Genomic DNA, 17,084 nt, shown 5'->3' on the forward strand with positions numbered 1-17,084 from the left:
ATCCGGTATGTTTACAGCAACTCTTTTTGTAGAGTTTACAGTAAGAAAAGTGAAAAGGAGCTTTAAGAAAACAGCACTAGAGAGAGAAAATGAGTGAAAAGTAATTGTGAAAGTGTCAATATGCAACCATAAGTTTGTCCAAACCCACTTTTATAAAAATATAATATAGAAACTTGACATTAATTCATTTTATGTGGTGTTAAAAACTCCCAGCTGTCAGTGAACTAACCGTCCAGTCAGGCGAGATTTACTGTGTTATTAAGTATATTTACCATGTTATTAAGTATATTTGTTGTTGTTTTTGTCGGACTTTATCTCATGTGTGTTTATCTGTTTTCCCACCAGAAGGCGGCCAATCAGAAAGCCCCAACCAGGCCAGCGAATCAGACATCAAGGAGCAGCCGGAGAACGGTAAGACCTCGTTAAGACATGATCACCCACTGCTGTCAATCAATATCTATACATGTTGTACTGCATAGAAACACACACACACACACACACAGAGGGTGACCTGTGTTTGACCCTCAGACAGAGAGAGTCACACACACACACACACACACACACACACACACACACACATTCCACATTGGAGGTTGTTTGTCTGGATCAGGAAAGTGTGTGTGACAGATTTTTAAGTGTGTGTGTGTTGATGGACGTCAGAGTGCAGAGCGGTGTGAGAGAGGATATCCTCTGGTTTTATCTGTGTGTGTGTGTGTGTGTGTGTGTGTGTGTGTGTGCGTGTGTGTGTGTGTGTGCGTGTGTGCGTGTGTGTGTGTGTGTGTGTGTGTTAGACCTTGACCCTGGGTTCAGCTACGTGCCGGTTGACAGACAGACACACACACACACACACACACAGAAATACTCCCAGCTGGTTGTGATTATCCTTGTTGGGAAACAGAAGCTTCCACTTCTGTTCTTACTTCCTTATGAATACTACTGCTAGTACTACTGTAACTACTACTGTTCCTACTGCTAGTACTACTGTAACTACTACTGTAACTACTGCTAGTACTACTGTAACTACTACTGTTACTACTGCTAGTACTACTGTAACTACTACTGTTCCTACTGCTAGTACTACTGTAACTACTACTGTTACTACTGCTAGTACTACTGTAACTACTACTGTTCCTACTGCTAGTACTACTGTAACTACTACTGTTACTACTGCTAGTACTACTGTAACTACTACTGTTACTACTGCTAGTACTACTGTAACTACTACTGTTCCTACTGCTAGTACTACTGTAACTACTACTGTAACTACTGCTAGTACTACTGTAACTACTACTGTTCCTACTGCTAGTACTACTGTAACTACTACTGTTCCTACTGCTAGTGCTACTGTAACTACTACTGTTACTACTGCTAGTACTACTGTAACTACTACTGTTACTACTGCTAGCACTACTGTAACTACTACTGTAACTACTGCTAGTACTACTGTTACTACTGCTAGTACTACTGTAACTACTACTGCTAGTACTACTGTAACTACTACTGTTACTACTGCTAGTACTACTGTAACTACTACTGCTAGTACTACTGTAACTACTACTGTAACTACTGCTAGTACTACTGTTACTACTACTGTTCCTACTGCTAGTACTACTGTAACTACTACTGTTACTACTGCTAGCGCTACTGTAACTACTACTGTTACTACTGCTAGTACTACTGTTACTACTGCTAGTACTACTGTAACTACTACTGCTAGTACTACTGTAACTACTACTGTTACTACTGCTAGTACTACTGTAACTACTACTGTTACTACTGCTAGTACTACTGTAACTACTACTGTTACTACTGCTAGTACTACTGTAACTACTACTGTTCCTACTGCTAGTACTACTGTAACTACTACTGTAACTACTGCTAGTACTACTGTAACTACTACTGTTCCTACTGCTAGTACTACTGTAACTACTACTGTTCCTACTGCTAGTGCTACTGTAACTACTACTGTTACTACTGCTAGTACTACTGTAACTACTACTGTTACTACTGCTAGCACTACTGTAACTACTACTGTAACTACTGCTAGTACTACTGTTACTACTGCTAGTACTACTGTAACTACTACTGCTAGTACTACTGTAACTACTACTGTTACTACTGCTAGTACTACTGTAACTACTACTGCTAGTACTACTGTAACTACTACTGTAACTACTGCTAGTACTACTGTTACTACTACTGTTCCTACTGCTAGTACTACTGTAACTACTACTGTTACTACTGCTAGCGCTACTGTAACTACTACTGTTACTACTGCTAGTACTACTGTTACTACTGCTAGTACTACTGTAACTACTACTGCTAGTACTACTGTAACTACTACTGTTACTACTGCTAGTACTACTGTAACTACTACTGCTAGTACTACTGTAACTACTACTGTAACTACTGCTAGTACTACTGTTACTACTGCTAGTACTACTGTAACTACTACTGCTAGTACTACCGTTACTACTGCTAGTACTACTGTAACTACTACTGCTAGTACTACCGTTACTACTGCTAGTACTACTGTAACTACTACTGTTACTACTGCTAGTACTACTGTAACTACTACTGTTACTACTGCTAGTACTACTGTAACTACTACTGTTACTACTGCTAGTACTACTGTAACTACTACTGTTACTACTGTAACTACTACTGTTACTACTGCTAGTACTACTGTAACTACTACTGTAACTACTGCTAGTACTACTGTAACTACTACTGTTCCTACTGCTAGTACTACTGTAACTACTACTGTTCCTACTGCTAGTGCTACTGTAACTACTACTGTTACTACTGCTAGTACTACTGTAACTACTACTGTTACTACTGCTAGCACTACTGTAACTACTACTGTTCCTACTGCTAGTACTACTGTAACTACTACTGTTACTACTGTAACTACTACTGTTACTACTGCTAGCACTACTGTAACTACTACTGTTACTACTGCTAGTACTACTGTAACTACTACTGTTACTACTGCTAGTACTACTGTAACTACTACTGTTACTACTGCTAGTACTACTGTAACTACTACTGTTACTACTGTAACTACTACTGTTACTACTGCTAGTACTACTGTAACTACTACTGTTACTACTGCTAGCACTACTGTAACTACTACTGTTCCTACTGCTAGTACTACTGTAACTACTACTGTTACTACTGTAACTACTACTGTTACTACTGCTAGCACTACTGTAACTACTACTGTTCCTACTGCTAGTACTACTGTAACTACTACTTTTACTACTGTAACTACTACTGTTACTACTGCTAGTACTACTGTAACTACTACTGTTCCTACTGCTAGTACTACTGTAACTACTACTTTTACTACTGTAACTACTACTGTTACTACTGCTAGTACTCCTGTAACCACTACTGTTACTACTGCTAGTACTACTGTAACTACTACTGTTACTACTGCTAGTACTACTTTAACTACTACTGTTACTACTGCTAGTACTCCTGTAACCACTACTGTTACTACTGCTAGCACTACTGTAACTACTACTGTTACTACTGCTAGTACTACTTTAACTACTACTGTTACTACTGCTAGTACTACTGTAACTACTACTGTTACTACTGTAACTACTACTGTTACTACTGCTAGCACTACTGTAACTACTACTGTTACTACTGCTAGTACTACTGTAACTACTACTGTTACTACTGCTAGTACTACTGTAACTACTACTGTTACTACTGCTAGCGCTACTGTAACTACTACTGTTACTACTGCTAGTGCTACTGTAACTACTACTGTTACTACTGCTAGTACTACTGTAACTACTACTGTTACTACTGCTAGTACTACTATTGCTACTGGTACTGACACCACCACTGTTACTACTGGTATTGCTACTACTCACAACAGCTACTAACATGACTACTACTACCTCTACTACTAATACTGACAGTAGTGGAAGAAGTATTCAGATACTTTACTGCAGTAAAAGTATTACAGCAATGTAAAAGTACTCCATTACAAGTAAAAGTCCTGCATGAAAAATCCTACTACAGTAAAAGTACATAAGTATTATGAGCTTGATGTAGTTAAAGTATTGCAGTAAAAGTACATAAGTATTATGAGCTTGATGTAGTCAAAGTATTGCAGTAAAAGTACATAAGTATTATGAGCTTGATGTAGTTAAAGTATTGCAGTAAAAGTAGTGGTTTGGTCCCTCTGACTGATATATTATTATATATGACATCATTAGTCAAGTCAAGTCAGTTTTATTTATATAGCACCAAATCATAACAGAAGTTATGTCAGGGCACTTTTCACATAGAGCAGGTCTAGACGTTCTCTTTAATTTACAGAGACCCAACATTCCTCCATCAGCAGCAACAAAAAAACTCTCCTTTAACAGGAAGAAACCTCAAGCAGAACCGGACTCTACCTCTACTGGTTGGGTTGAGAGAGAAACAGAGAAGTGGGGGGATGAGAGCACAGTGCAAGTTCCACATACAGATATATAGTAATAATAATAATTGTAGCAGTGGTTGTTGAGCAGGATGATGGGGAATGGATTTAGAGGGAAAAATCACTGTTTGGTGGAGCTGTTAACAACTCATAGACATGTGAAATGTGACCCCAACTACACACTGCTTGTTGGGTTGAAACCACTGGTTTCATCTTTAACAATGTGTTGTATTTTAAAAGCTTGTTATATTATCCATTGTGTCAAATCTTCATCTGAAAAGTAACTAAAGCTGTCAAATAAATGTAGTGGAGTAGAAAGTACAATATTTCCCTCTGAAATGTAGAAAGTAGCATCACATGGAAATACTCAAGTAAAGTACAAGTACCTCAAAATTGTACTAAAATACAGTACTTGAGAAAATGTACTTTGTTCCTTTCCACCACTGAATAATGATACTACTTCTACTGATATTACTACTACTAAAGATACTGTTGCAATTATTGCTGATACTAAAACTTTGGTTCAACTGTTACTAATACAACTACTACTACTACTACTACTACTACTACTACTACTACTACTACTACTACTACTACTGTCACCTCTGATAGTACTACTCTCAATGCGACTGCTAATAAAACTACTACTGATACTATTGATGATACAGTTACTACTGTCATCACTATGGATACCACAGATACTGCTACTCCTTATGCTACTAACATACTATCATTAGCACTACAACTATTGCTGCTACTAAAAGTACTACTGTTACTACTGGTGCTGTTGTTGATACTTTTACTATTACCACTACTTGCATCACTATGGATACCACAGATACTACCAAAAGTCTCCCACTACTACTACAAGTATGGCTGCTACTACATTTATTACTATTATTAATGCAACTGCAAAACTACTCTTGTTACTACTGGTACTATTACTACTACTACTACTACTAGTGTTACTGCTGCCATTACTATGGATACTACTACTATTACTATTGCTACTGAAAGACAACCACTACTAAAACTACTACTATTACTGTTTTACTTTTATTCTTACTGCCACTGCTACTAAAACTACTAGTGTTACTTCTGGTACTATTGCTAATACTGTTAATACTGGTACTACTACTGCCACTGCCATAAATACTACAGCTCCTACTACTACTCATACTACTATTACTTTTTTGCTGCTACTGCTACTACTACTATACTATGGACCCTACAGATACTACTACCACTAATGCCACTGAAACCACCTCTACTACTACAACTACTGCTGCTTCTACTGTTATTACTACTGTTACTGCTTCTGCTACTAAAACTACTACTGTTAATACTGATACTACTGCTGCCGATACTGATACTACTACTCTGGTACTACTGCTGATACTTTTACTACTGCTACCACTACTGATTACCTCTTACCTCTGTCAAAGGGAGTTCCACAAGGCTCAATATTGGGTCCTATCTTGTTCACAGTTTATATTAATAATATTACACCCTTTATAATAAATTGTTATGTGCATCTATATGCAGATGATACACTCGTGTATTGCTTTGATGATACTGCGCACTCAATGACGGAAATCCTACAACAAGCCTTTGACAATTATCAAGATGCACTTTTTAATTTGATACTAGCTCTGAATTCAAACAAGACTAAATATATTATTATTATTCTCTAGAGCCAGAGATATTATGGACAGTAGTTTGCATATTACCACCTTGAATGGACTCTCGGAGTATAAATATCTTGATATCTGGTTGAATCAAAAAGTTACTTTTAAATGTCACATTGACACTCTTGTTGGCAAGCTGCGACAAAAAAATTGGATATTTGCATGGAAACAAAGCTAATCTTTGTCTTTGTCTGTTTGGATTCTAGTGATATTAGAGATATTATATCTATGCGTCTTATCTGCCTCAACTCTTAAACCTCAGTTTATCACTCTGCCCTAAGATTTATTACTGGTGACAGTTATTCTACACATCATTGCCTCTTGTATGAAAAGGTTGGGTGGACATCTCTAACAGTAAGACGTGACAGGCATTGGTTCCTGTTTATTTATAAACCTTAATGGTTACTTGCCATCATATATCTCTTCACCTTATTGAACTGGTCCTATAGTCAATAATCAGCTCGTTAGCAGCTTATAGTTTCTGTTCTGCACACATCTGAACACTTGGCAACATACACTGAAACTTGTACCTATAGGTCAAATTAAAATTATGATTACAAACTACTCCGCTCTTGAATGTCACTGTTTTTAATCTGTTATTATTTGTTTGTTTGCTTTCTTGTTGGTTGTTTTTTTGTTGTCTAACTAGTCTAGTACTACTGCTGATACTTTTACTCCTACTACTACTACTACTGCTGCTACAACTCTTATTACTATTAAAACTTCTACAATTACCCATTGGAGTCTAGTGTTTCACTGTGTTTTCTTAATTTTACAATCGATAATCAATACGATCATTATGTCTCTCTCTCTCTGCCTCAGGTCACCTGGGTTTTCAGGACAGTTTCGTGACGCCCGGAGTTTTCACGGTGGCCGAACTCGTACGAGTCTCACAGAGTAAGTTCATCTCTTTCTCTCTCTCTCTCTCAGCAGTGATTGGAGTGGAGATCTGTCATTGATAGTAGATCTAATGTAATTCCTCCAGACCAAAACCAGAAGCTGCTTCACTTAATGATCACACACACACACACACACACACACACACACACACACACACACACAGACCCATGAACAATACTTCCTTGAAAAAGAGTTCAGCTCATTCAGAGTCATTTATATAATATCTGTATTTTCTTTGGTTGGATTTGTTTAAAGTAAATATATCTTAACCACAACTGTCAATGTGAAAGTGCTTAAAACACAACGTCCATTTTCAGTATGAAAGCGCTACAAATCTAAAAATTCTACAAGTTGTAAAACACATAAAAAGATCAACAGAGGGCGCTAGGGCACCGCTCCGCCACTCCCCACATGAAGAAGAATCACATAAACCTTCATTGACTTTAAAATTACTTTAAAATGTATATATATTTTTAATTGAGCAAGGTAAACATTATATAGTCAGTGAGTAAAATGTATAATAATCTGCAATGAAAATGTAGATTAAAAATATTCTATGTTGTTTAAAGTTACTAATGGTTGCAAGAATCTTTGCCCATTGACCGTCGTTATAAGTTCTACATGCACCGTTTGCTCCTCTTCAGTACCAGAGATAAAAGCTTGTTGGGGCCCAAACAGTGTTTTTTTCTGAATGCAGCTGATTTACACACCAACAGGTGGCAGCAGAGAGCGAGCGGCTCCTCATATATCCAAGTACATCTGTGATAAAAACGCACCAGAATGAGTTGTTGAGTAGAGTTTGAGGCCTTGACAACAGATGGGAGAGTTAAATTTAGCAAAACGGAGAAAGAAAATTAATTTAAGTTGTTAAAAATGACGCCTTTAGAGAGAAGAACATGGTAATATAACAGCGATCCAAAGACAGAGGAAGACAATACACTGGGCCGTTTCCATGGAGCTGGTTTAGTATGAAGGTTGTATATAGACCCAACATGGATTCAGACAGGTTTGACTGATTTAAAACACTTTTAAACTAAGATTCGAGTGCAGCGTGACTCACCATGTTTGACTTGATGAAGGCTGATGAAGGAGAGGAATCCATGAGCTTAATGACGAGGCAGGAAACACAAATACAAATGAAGGCCTTTACATTTATTTGAATACACTAATATGATACTTTAGTACGTGTTTGCTTGACTTTTGGTGTATGTATATTTTGGATATATATAAATCTATATATTATAGGACATGAACATGTAATATCATTTTAACGTTGTCAAGATGGAGCAAATTTTCAAGCTGATTTTGACACCTCATACTGACAATGTTTATTTCATAAACTGATCATATGTTTCATTTATAAAATATTGATCTAAAAAGTAGCACAAACAACAGATGTGAAATAAATGTAGTGGAGTAGAAAGTAGCTCAAAATTGTACCTTAAAGTTGTATTTAAGAACAGTACTTGAGTAAAGTACTTCATTATGCTCCACTACTGTACTCTCATGGAAATATTACTTTAGTTGTTCATTTGGTCGTTTGAATTGATAGAAAAACCAACAACTTTTATGTATTTGTGACAGTTTTCTTCCATTTCTACAACAATAAAACTATATTATTTCTTTATTGTTTCACATCATCTGTCAGCTGTTGCATCATCAGCTGCAACCAATCAGCCGCTTCTCTCTCTGAACTCATTAAAGGAGGAAATATTACAGATGGGGAGGAGCGATGAGGAGACTGCAGGGTAGGGGAGAGAGAGAGAGAGAGAGAGAGAGAGAGGGAGAGAGATGAGATGGACGGGCGATAGACAGAAAGGACAGGAGAGAGAGAGAATGAACGAGAGAACGAGGGACGAACGTGACCTTTAAAAAGTGCCGACATGCAGGAGAGAGAGAGAGAGAGAGAGTGACAGAGAGCGCAGTGGGATCTATATGAGTCTGTCGATCGCCCACCGCTAACAATAGGCGATGTAAAGTGCCTGTCAGCACACACAGAGACCCCTGATCAAAGAGCCATCGATCACACACACACACACACACACACACACTTATCCCTGCTTGATCAAATGCACGCCACTGCGCATGCAAACGCTATCTCACATAGTCACTTAATCACACACACACACACACACACACACACACACGGCATCCTGCCATAAGCTGTGTGTGTGTGTGTGTGTGTGTGTGTGTGGAGGGCGCCAGGCAGACCTAGACAGGGCAGTGAGTACACACACACACACACACACACACACACACACACACAGAGGACTGAAGGCGTCTGATTGTAACTAATTGTAGAGTTTGTTTTGTTTTGTTTTGGATAAAATCATCTACCACCATTTATATAATCTTATGTCATGATATTGATACAGTTTATCTTATAATATGAATATCAATGAAGAACTTGTTAAAGGTCCAGTGTTTAGGATTTAGTGGCATCTAGCGGTGAGGTTGCAGATTGCAACCAACTAAATACCGCTGAAGGTCCTCTCCAGTGTTTGGTTTGTCCATTCTGGGCTACTGTAGAAACATGGCGGGTTCTGTGGAAGAGGACCTGCTCCCTCTGTAGATATAAAGACTCATACTAAGCTAACGAAAACACAACGCTTCTGATTTTCAGGTGATTATACACTAATTAAAACATACTTATGAATATTTGCTTCCAGTTGATCCCAGTAAATCTGACACACTGGTTCTTTAAAGGATAAAATGACCAGACAGAGATTTTCAGGTTCAGTTACTTTTTGTTTTAGTCTTGAATTTAGCAGCTTGTTTTATATATAACTGTTATAAACTGTAGATGTACAGGATGTTTCTGTGTATAATAGTGACTTATAAATTTCCATTTCTCTAACGTGTTTAATGTGAGAAGTAAAGAAGAAGGAATCTTACTGTGACAGTAAAATATTAGACTGTATACTGCAACACACACACACACACACACACACACACACACAGGCAGACACAAATGTATTCACTGATGCACACACCCTTTCTGCATCCTCTGTGTGTGTGTGTGTGTGTGTGTGTGTGTGTGTGTGTGTGTGTGTGTGTGTGTGTGTGTATTGTGTTGGTCAGCAGATTTGCAGCGATGCGGCTCTGGAAGAATCACTTATAGATTAGAGTCCAGTGTGTGTGTGTGTGTGTGTGTGTGTGTGTGTGACCTACTAGCCATTCCAGGTTGTAAGTTAAAAGCTAATGTACCTGAATGGTGTGTGTGTGTGTGTGTGTGTGTGTGTGTGTGTGTGTGTGAGTACATGTATGTAAGGAAACAATCCTAAAAGCTGAAAGTGCTGAGAGGAAACCAGATTTATTTATTAATTAATGATAAATGAAGACAGTGAAGAATGTGTCTTCAAACACACTCGGACACTCACGCGGGCCAATAAAAGGAACTGTTTATTTATTAAGCAACAATTCAACATCTAACAAATAAATCTGCGTCGATCAGGTCGGTTTCTGACTGGCTGACATCACTTCCTGTCTGGCCTCCGTTCACCAGCTGTCACTCAGCTTTTCTTCCATCTGTCATCATGAAAACATAAAGAGAGTTCCTGGAGTTTACTCTCCATATTCTAAGACGAACCGGCTCCACTACAGCTGTTAAATATTCTATAACGATTCAAACCAACAATATATTTGTCAAATTGATTCCATTAAAAGTCTGCTGAATCAGCTGTTAGCACGGCTCTACAGACAACTATCACTGGATTACTTTGATATTGAAGAAAACTTATAAATGTGATGATTCTCAGGCAGGTTCTGCAGTTATATGAAGCATCTTTTCACTATGATTTCACTATGCAGATTTATGGAGGTTTATTCAGAGATGATGATGATGTCCTCAGGAGGTGTGATTCACACCGAATCTAAAAAATATGTGTCTGTGTGTTCAGATTTGACTCAAAGAATGAGAACAAGGTTTGATGTGAATTGCATCAAACTTGATTTATCAGAAAACTAAGTTGAAAGTCTGGTTACAAGATCCAGGAGACTCCAGTGAGTCTGAAACCAGCAGTCAGTCATCAAATGAACATTAAAGCTGTAATCATTCCTCCTGTTCATACTGACCATTAGAAGATCCCTTCATAATGACCTTACAATGGAAGTGATGGAGGACAAAATCCACAGTCCTCCTTCTGTGCAAAAAAATGTATTTAAAAGTTTATCTGAAGCTAATATGAAGCTTCAGCGTCCAAATGAGTCAAATCAAGTAGATATCTTTCAACGTTACAGTCTTTTTAGTGCCAAAGTTCCTCTTTTTGTTACTATACTTCCACCTGCAGCTCAACAGGGAAACACTGTCTGAGGAAACACAAAGACTGTAAATGTGTCAGATATCCACTTGATATGACTGCACTGGATAATGTCTATGATGGAGCACTGAGGCTCTCTGTATGCTCGGGTTGGATGGTCTGCCTCGTCCACCCGTAGACGTAACCATTATTCGCATATTCTTATTTCTAAGGACGTTCTGGGTTTACAGATCTCCATCATATGGGAAGTTACTGTCTTTGCTCCCAGGTCTTATTCCTACCATCTGTCCCTTAAAGCCTTTACTGAACTGGGATAAAGTGCATTTAAGTACGCTGCTCCTGCTGCTCGGAATCAGTTGCAAAACTCCCTAAATGTGAAGGAGCTGGTCTCACTGGATGCATTTACACTCATCTGGCTGGAGGTGTTTTGACTCGTGTTGCCCGTTTGTTCCCTGATGTTCATGACTTGCAACAAATACTGATGAATATTTTTTTTAGTATTTTATGATTCTGTAATTTATTCTTTATTTTCATAGTATTATTTTATGTTTGTTTTATGTTTTTTTATGTCTGCGACCCCGTTAATCGTTGCTGCCGGCCGTCTCGGGCCGGGACGCTCTTGTAAAAGAGATTTTTAATCTCAATGAGACTTTTCCTGGTTAAAATAAACGTTAAATAAATAAATTAAATTAAAGCTTCACACATCAACTTTTAAATGACTGTGTCTCCATCACTTCCATTGAAAGCACATTTGAAGGATCTTTTAACATCCAGTATGAACAGGAGGAATGATTACAGACACCTGACTGCTGCTTTAAGAAAACTGTCCTTTAAATATACCTAATTAATATTTATGTGTGTGTGTGTGTGTGTGTGTGTATGTGTGTGTGACATGTTCTGCAGCAACTACACCTGTACTACACATGTTGGTGTTTGTGTGTTTGCGAGAGAGAGAGAGAGAGAGAGAGAGAGAGAGAGAGTGATCTTATTTAATAGAGTGAACGGACACACAGAAACAGAAACACACACACACATGTGCAGGGGTCTGCAGGGGTGACTGAAGCCTATAGCTTACCAGAAGATGAGAAGTGGTCGAGGGTGGAGGGTGGGTGGTGGGAGGGGAGGTGGCGGGGAGGGGTGGGGGGGGGAGGGGGGGGGGGGGTGTATTGAACAGATCACACACACACACACGCACATACAGCGGGTGACCTTGGTGTTGTGCAGCCATTACACAATTCACTGGCAGGCCAATCGAATCTCTCTCTGTCGATCAATATCCTATTAAAGCGGCACACAAAGAGAGAGAGCGGGCGAGAGAGAGGGCGAGGGAGAGAGGGAGTATAGGTTAGTGTAGCAGGCTTGTATTAAATGTAATTGGTCAGTTCAGTATATTTCTGCAGACTGGATTCTGACTTCTCCTCAATCATCCCTCTCTCTCTCTCTCTCTCTCTCTCTCTCTCTCTCTCTCTCTCTCTCTCCTATCCGTCAGTAAACTTTCTCTTCCTCTCTCGCTCCGTCTCTTCCCGCCGTTCCTTCTCTCACTATTTCTTTTGTTGTGCTGATTCTTTCCAAACCTTCGTACGACGCTGGCACGCCGTGTTTATTGATAAGAGTTATGAGTGTGAACACGGTTCCAATGTGAGAGATGCTGGACGAAACCCGCCGTCGTCTTTGTTCTGCTGAAGTTCAGCTGAAGATGATATGAAGCGTCAGCAGGGACACGTTACTGTCTGACTGTTGAGCTGAAGTTCAGTCTGGAGATAAAATCCTTCAGTGTGAAGTTGTAAACATCTTTGTTTTCATTTAGATTCTTTTAAACATGTTTGATATTTATGACCAGTGGTGCAAGAACGACTCACATCCTTTACTGAAGTGAAAGAAGCAAAACCAAACTGGAAAAATACTTTAAAATCCTACTTAAAGAGGACATATTAGGCTTTTTGGGGGGATTTTTCTGTTGTTTTTATATTGTTCTGATGTGAAACATGGTCAAAACTCCAAAACCTGAGGTGAACGTATGTAGAAATGCTGCCTTCAAGACAAAAGTCAGGGCTTCAACCTGCTCTGAAGACTTTGTTTGAAAAGTTACCGCCACTTCCTCCTCGTGATGACATCAGATTATTCACATACGCACAAAAACCTGCGTCCGTTCTGTGATCTTTGTTGCTGAGGTTGTTTCACATCGTCTGATTCAGCTCCAACATGTACGGATGGATCTGAGAAGTTGACATTTGGAGTAAAGAAGGAGAAAAAGAAGTGAAATCCTGCTACTATAGTTTGTTTACGTAGCCTCCGGAGCCGGAGGAAGCTTCCTGAAAGCTGACCAATCAGAACAGAGTGGGCTCATCAGGAGACGGGGCCTTAAAGAGACAGGAGCTAAAACGGCCTGTTTCAGACAGAGGCTGAACTGAGGGGCTGCATAAAGGACCAGTAGAAGATCAATAAGGAGTTTTTATTCCAGTAGAGCCCCAGAATATAAATATAGAGCTGAAGGGTCAGCAGATAAATCTGAGGGGTGGTGAGATGATTAATGGGAGAGGAAAGAAGAAAAAACAAAGTTCTGATACACAAATCTGTTTTCAGTTTTTGGACTTTTCTCTTTTGAAATGAGGAACATGTCATGTGTAAATGCTGACATATTTTCAAGTAACTTGCCAACTCTGGCACTACTTCACACAGTAGTTCTTTGTGACTGTCAAGACCAATAAAGAAACAATCTGTGCAAGTTGGTAGAAACAGTCATTATGTGAGCTGGTCTTCTGGTCAGTCTCTAGTGTTAACACAAACCAAGTTGTGAGTTTTTATTGCCAAAGTTTCAGTTCTGTTAGTGTGAAATTTCCTCTTTGTGTTTGCTTGCTGAGCCACGGCGGAGGGATACGTCCCGGTAGTCTGATGTAGGTTTGTTTGACAGGACACCAAAAATAAAGTTTAAGTTTAAGAATGAAACAGCAGTGGAGATAAACATGTATGTAATATATGTAAGAGATACGTATGTGTGTCACAGACTGAACCGAGAGCTGCAGGTCTCCCCGTTTCTCTCTCAGCCACTTTGATGTTTATAGACACTTGTAACAAGCTCAATCTGCCTTACACACACACACACACACACACACACTCACACACACTCACACACACACTCACACACACTCACACACACACTCACACACACACACACACACACACACACACACACACACACACACACACACACACACTCACACACACACTCATACTCACACACACACACACACACAGTGATGCGTGACTGGAGTGCCAGGGGCACACTTTGGCACCGACACAAGTTTCATGTACACACACACACACAGAAACACACACACAGAAACACACACACAGAAACACACACACACTTTTCCTTCCAGTGTGTCAGGAGAGCTGATATTAGACATAAGGATTTGGGGATTAAGTTGATATGATGGCATAACACTCCCACTGCTCTCTCTCACACACACACATACACACACACACACACACACATACCGAACACACACATACACGACGAACACACACACACAGACACACACAAACAGATACGAAGGCAGATGACCCACTTGGCACCTTCTAGTACCTTCATCTGGAGGCATTCCCACCCGACACACACACACTCACACACACACACTCACACACACTCACACACACACACACACACACACACACAGCGATGCAGGGATGAAAAGATGAATAAAGCTGGAGGCCTGCATGGTTCAAACTCATCCATCCCTCCTCTTCCTCCTGCCCTCTGTCGCCCCTGGCAACACACACAAACACCTGGTTATGTGCCAACACCATATGGGCACCGCAGCACAAATGGCACAAAGATGTGTGGCAATTTTAATAATAATCACAATAATAATAATAATAATAAAAGTTTTACAAACTGCTTCCTCAATAAAACATTAAAATCAAAGTGTGAGAAAGATTATCAAAGTGAATCATTGTTAGAGTTCAAAAATCAATAAATGGGTTGTAAAATAAAAGCATAAGAAGAAGAATCAAGTGATTTAAAGGTGCTAACAACTGTAATCAGAGATATAAATGACCTAAAAACATGAAGACAGTAAAGATGAAATGAAGCTCCAGCTGGTAAACTGCCAAGTTTTTATTAGCAGCAGAACATCAAACATCAACCTCGAGGACTCACATACAGGAGGCACAAATCTATTCAATAAAAGTACAAGTCAAACAGTTTAACGTATCGCTAGCGTGGAGTTGTAACAGTAGTGGAGGCAAAGATGTAAAGTTTGTCCTGAGGGTGAAATTAGTTTTAGGTTCCAGACCTCTGAATCACCCACATCTCAGAGTCAACGGGAGCTTTATAGGCAGGATTATAATAATAATAATCAACTTTATTTATATAGAATATATACAATGTTACTAAGAGCTTTACAAAAGAAAATCAAACCAAACAAGGTAGATAAAAAAATAAGGCAAAGAGGAGCAAACAGGAGGATTAAGAGTGTGGACCAAACTTCCTGTGACGGCGCCCTCTAGTGGCTTTAACATCAGACATCGCTGTTCACTCCCGAAACTTAATAAAGTGTTTATTTTAACCAAAGATTAAACAATACGTCGCTTCTTTCATTAGTTGATCAACAGAAAAATACTCATCAACTGTTTTGATTGATCGTTTCAATCATTTTTCAAGCAAAAGTAGTGAAAAATGTCAAATATTCTCAGGTTTCAGCTTCTCACAGGAGATTTCCTGCTTTTTCTTGTCGTATAAACCCGTCAGCTGAATGTCTTTGGAGTTTTAGACTTTTGGTTGAACAAAAAAAAAGACATTTAAAGACGTCATCTTTGACTCTGGGAGGTTGTGATGTGATTTTTGTCACAATTCTTTGACATTTCATAGACTGAAAGATAAATCAATTCATCTAAAAAAATAACCAGTCATTAATAAACAGATGATGATCCTGCTGAGAGACGTATTTTCTGAACTGATGCTACTAAGTTCACGGACCAATGATGCTTCAGTGCAACACACACCATCATACAGCGCCGTGTCACCTCGGTCTCACAGGACAGAATTAGTCCAAGTACAGTAGCTGCAATGTTCACATCTAGCTAGCAGATTGTTCCAGGAAATACTTGTGAGGAGATGATGTTCAGACAGCAGCGGTGTGAGTTACCTTTAGAGACAGGCTTGTATCCTGGACCAGCAGGATAAATCTCCCTCATTACAACCTCTGAGGTTCTCTGGAGCAAGGCACTAAACCCCCGACTGCTCCGGTGGAGCTGCTCAGTGGGCCACAGGCAATAATAATAATAATAATTATTTATTTATATCGCACCTTTCATACACAAGACGGAGAAGAAAGGTCATTAAAATCCCTCCGGGGAGCAAGAATGTAATGTTGAAATAGGATCTTACTTGTAGAAAGTTTGTCCTGATGGTGGCGCTACAGCGAAGGTCAGGAGGTCATCAGATCAATCATCATTAATCATCTTTGGCTCATAAATGTCCAAAAAATAAAATTTCATTTTAATCTGACCAGCAGTTGTTGAGATATCTGGAACTGCATCAACTGACCAAGTGGTAAAAAATCCAGATATAAATGACAAAACACTTTTCATATAAAAGATTTACACTGTGTGTGTGTGTGTGTGTGTGTGTGTGTGTGTGTGTGTGTGTGTGTGTGTGTGTGTGTGTGTGTGTGTGTGTGTGTGTGTGTGTGTGTGTGTGTGTGTGTGTGTGTTAGGCCAGTACTATCTCTGCAGGGCAGAAAGAGAGAGAGAGAGAGAGAGTGATAGATAGATAGAGCGAGCTCACGGTGC

At 39.2% G+C, this 17,084-nt stretch overlaps 1 protein-coding gene across 2 annotated transcripts in view; it reads left to right on the plus strand.

The window, feature by feature from the left end:
• Window positions 1-345: 345 nt before the first annotated feature.
• nfia (nuclear factor I/A) overlaps window positions 346-17,084 on the plus strand; it is a gene marked incomplete at its 5' end in the record, with an annotated part of 48,613 nt that continues 31,874 nt past the window's right edge. For both annotated transcript variants that reach the window (XM_044360920.1, XM_044360919.1), the window contains 2 exon segments: window positions 346-411; window positions 6,955-7,029. In XM_044360920.1, the coding sequence (XP_044216855.1) occupies window positions 346-411; window positions 6,955-7,029 (141 nt within the window).

This window comes from Thunnus albacares, chromosome 9 (genome assembly GCF_914725855.1).
Source record: "Thunnus albacares chromosome 9, fThuAlb1.1, whole genome shotgun sequence".
NCBI lineage: Eukaryota > Metazoa > Chordata > Actinopteri > Scombriformes > Scombridae > Thunnus > Thunnus albacares.